Source organism: Pundamilia nyererei, unplaced genomic scaffold, assembly GCF_000239375.1.
Source record: "Pundamilia nyererei isolate P.nyererei 1_Seehausen unplaced genomic scaffold, PunNye1.0 scaffold00001, whole genome shotgun sequence".
In the NCBI taxonomy this organism is placed as follows: Eukaryota; Metazoa; Chordata; class Actinopteri; order Cichliformes; family Cichlidae; genus Pundamilia; species Pundamilia nyererei.
In genome coordinates this window covers 12,313,548-12,315,711 of record NW_005187402.1, presented here as the reverse complement: position 1 = coordinate 12,315,711, position 2,164 = coordinate 12,313,548, and the positions used below count along the sequence as shown (strand labels likewise).

Sequence of the window (2,164 nt, the reverse complement as noted above, 5' to 3'; positions counted from 1 at the left end):
GTTTCAAAATCAAAACTTTTCAGCGCAGTGATTTGTCCATTATCACTGTTTATATTCAGGGATGGCATAACGTCATTTTGGCTCCCCTCTCTCATAATGTGATATGAAATAGCTGCATTGTCATTTAAGTCATTGTCTGAAGCGCTTACAGAAAATATAGACTTTCCAGCAGCGTTGTTTTCTACGAGATAAAACTCTAAAGGATTTTGTTTGAAATGTGGACTGTTGTCATTTACGTCTGATATCTCAATGCGCAGAGTTTTAAAAGTAGATAGTGGAGGTTCACCGCAGTCGGTGGCTTTTATTGTTATTTCATAATGGGACACCACCTCTCGATCCAAAACATCCTTAGTTACCACTGAGTATGTGTTTTCCTTATAAGAAGGTTTTAATTCAAAAGGGACTTCATTAATAATGCTTGATATTATTTTTCCATTCACACCGAAGTCTTTGTCTTTCACACTAAGAAGTGAAATAACGGTGCCAAGCTTGGAATCTTCAGGCACTGTGTTTGAAAGTGATGTAACTTCGATTTCAGGCGGGTTATCGTTGACATCTAGTACTTTTATAATTAGTCTACACTCGCCCATCAATGGAGGCGTTCCTTTATCCGATACCTCAACATCCAGTTCATACACGTTGTTTTCTTCATAGTCCACTACTCCTTTGACCGTAATTTCTCCACTTATTTTGTCCAGTTCAAAAATATCATAAACTTTCTGCCATAAAGTTTTTCCGAGAGTATATTCAACTTCTCCATTAGTACCTTCATCATAATCTGTCGCATTCATTCTAAATACTGATGCACCGACGGGTATGTTTTCTTTTATAGACAAGTGATAAATCTCCTGACTAAATATTGGACGATTGTCATTACTGTCCAGAACAGTTATGGTAACATTTAATGTGCCTGATCTTGGAGGTTTTCCTCCATCGACAGCTGTCATCACTAGCTTGTGTTCATTATTTTGTTCTCTATCTAGTGATTTCTTAAGCACTAAAAACGGTACCTTTCCTGCATCACTTTGACGGATATTTACTTCAAAATGTTCATTTGAGGTTATAGTATATGTACGAATAGAGTTTAATCCAGCATCGGGATCGCGAGCAGTGTGCAGCTGAAATCTCTTCCCTGGCAGTGTTTGTTCAGCTATTTCAAATGTCTGCTCTCTTGCAGGAAAACTAGGAGAATTATCATTTATGTCAGTAATTTCTACGATTATGTAGTGTATTTCCAAAGGGTTCTCTACAAGAATTTTTACCTCCATGCGGCAAGCACCGCTGCCCTGACAGAGTTCCTCTCTATCGATATGATTACTGACATACAATGCCCCACTATTCTGGTTTACCTCAAAAATACTGTCCTCACTTCCAGAGACAACACGGAACCGTCGGTCACCCAAAGAGGTTACATCAAGCCCGAGATCCTTCGCAACATTTCCAACAACAGTGCCATCGTCCACCTCCTCTGCAACAGAATATCTTATTTGAGCCAAAGCTTCTCTTCCGGAAAATAGCATCAACGCCAAATAAAAGGCAAACCGGGAGTAGTGACTTGTTGGAGTCTCCATCATTTTTCAACAGCATATAAATCCACATGAGCTGTTAATGCCAAGAGCAATAACCGACTCGCTTACCGCCGCATATTTACAAAACCAACAACAGGGTTTTGTCGGCTGGTATATTTGGTCCAAGTGCTTTGCTCAGCTCAGACAAAGGGTTTGCAAGGGGAGGGACAATGTTCTTAAAGGTTTTCTGATTTCATAGTGACACCCAGAGGCTGTGCTGAGAAAGAACCTCATATGCTGTTTTTTTTTTCCCATTGATTGAATCCTCTTTTAGGCTTGAGAACTGAATTAACGTTGACTGGCTCTCGAACAACCAATATAAATTTAGTATTTTAACATTTTCTAGTCTCGTCCCTCTTTCTCTCGATTTACCCCATAAAAACTTGCTGATAACTTGCTCCAACAGATAATGTCATTAATCAATCATTGTGTTTCTTTAACATTCCTTCACCTGATAGCCTGATAGTTTTTGGCACCATGGATAGCGATCACAGGATCTCCCACAGAACTTTAATTGCAAAAAGTGACATATAAACAACTACCAAGACAGACAGTAAAGGCACCCAACACATGCTCAAAGAAAAAAAACGAAAAAG

General features: G+C 39.1%; 1 protein-coding gene across 1 annotated transcript; it reads right to left on the bottom strand.

Moving 5' to 3' along the window:
• Positions 1 to 8: 8 nt before the first annotated feature.
• On the bottom strand, positions 9 to 1,574 carry LOC102200693 (protocadherin gamma-C5-like; the record flags this gene model as incomplete). The annotated part of the gene is made up of 1 exon (XM_005719968.2): positions 9 to 1,574. A coding segment is annotated over exon 1 (1,566 nt), but the record flags the coding sequence as incomplete, so codon positions are not given.
• Positions 1,575 to 2,164: the final 590 nt, after the last annotated feature.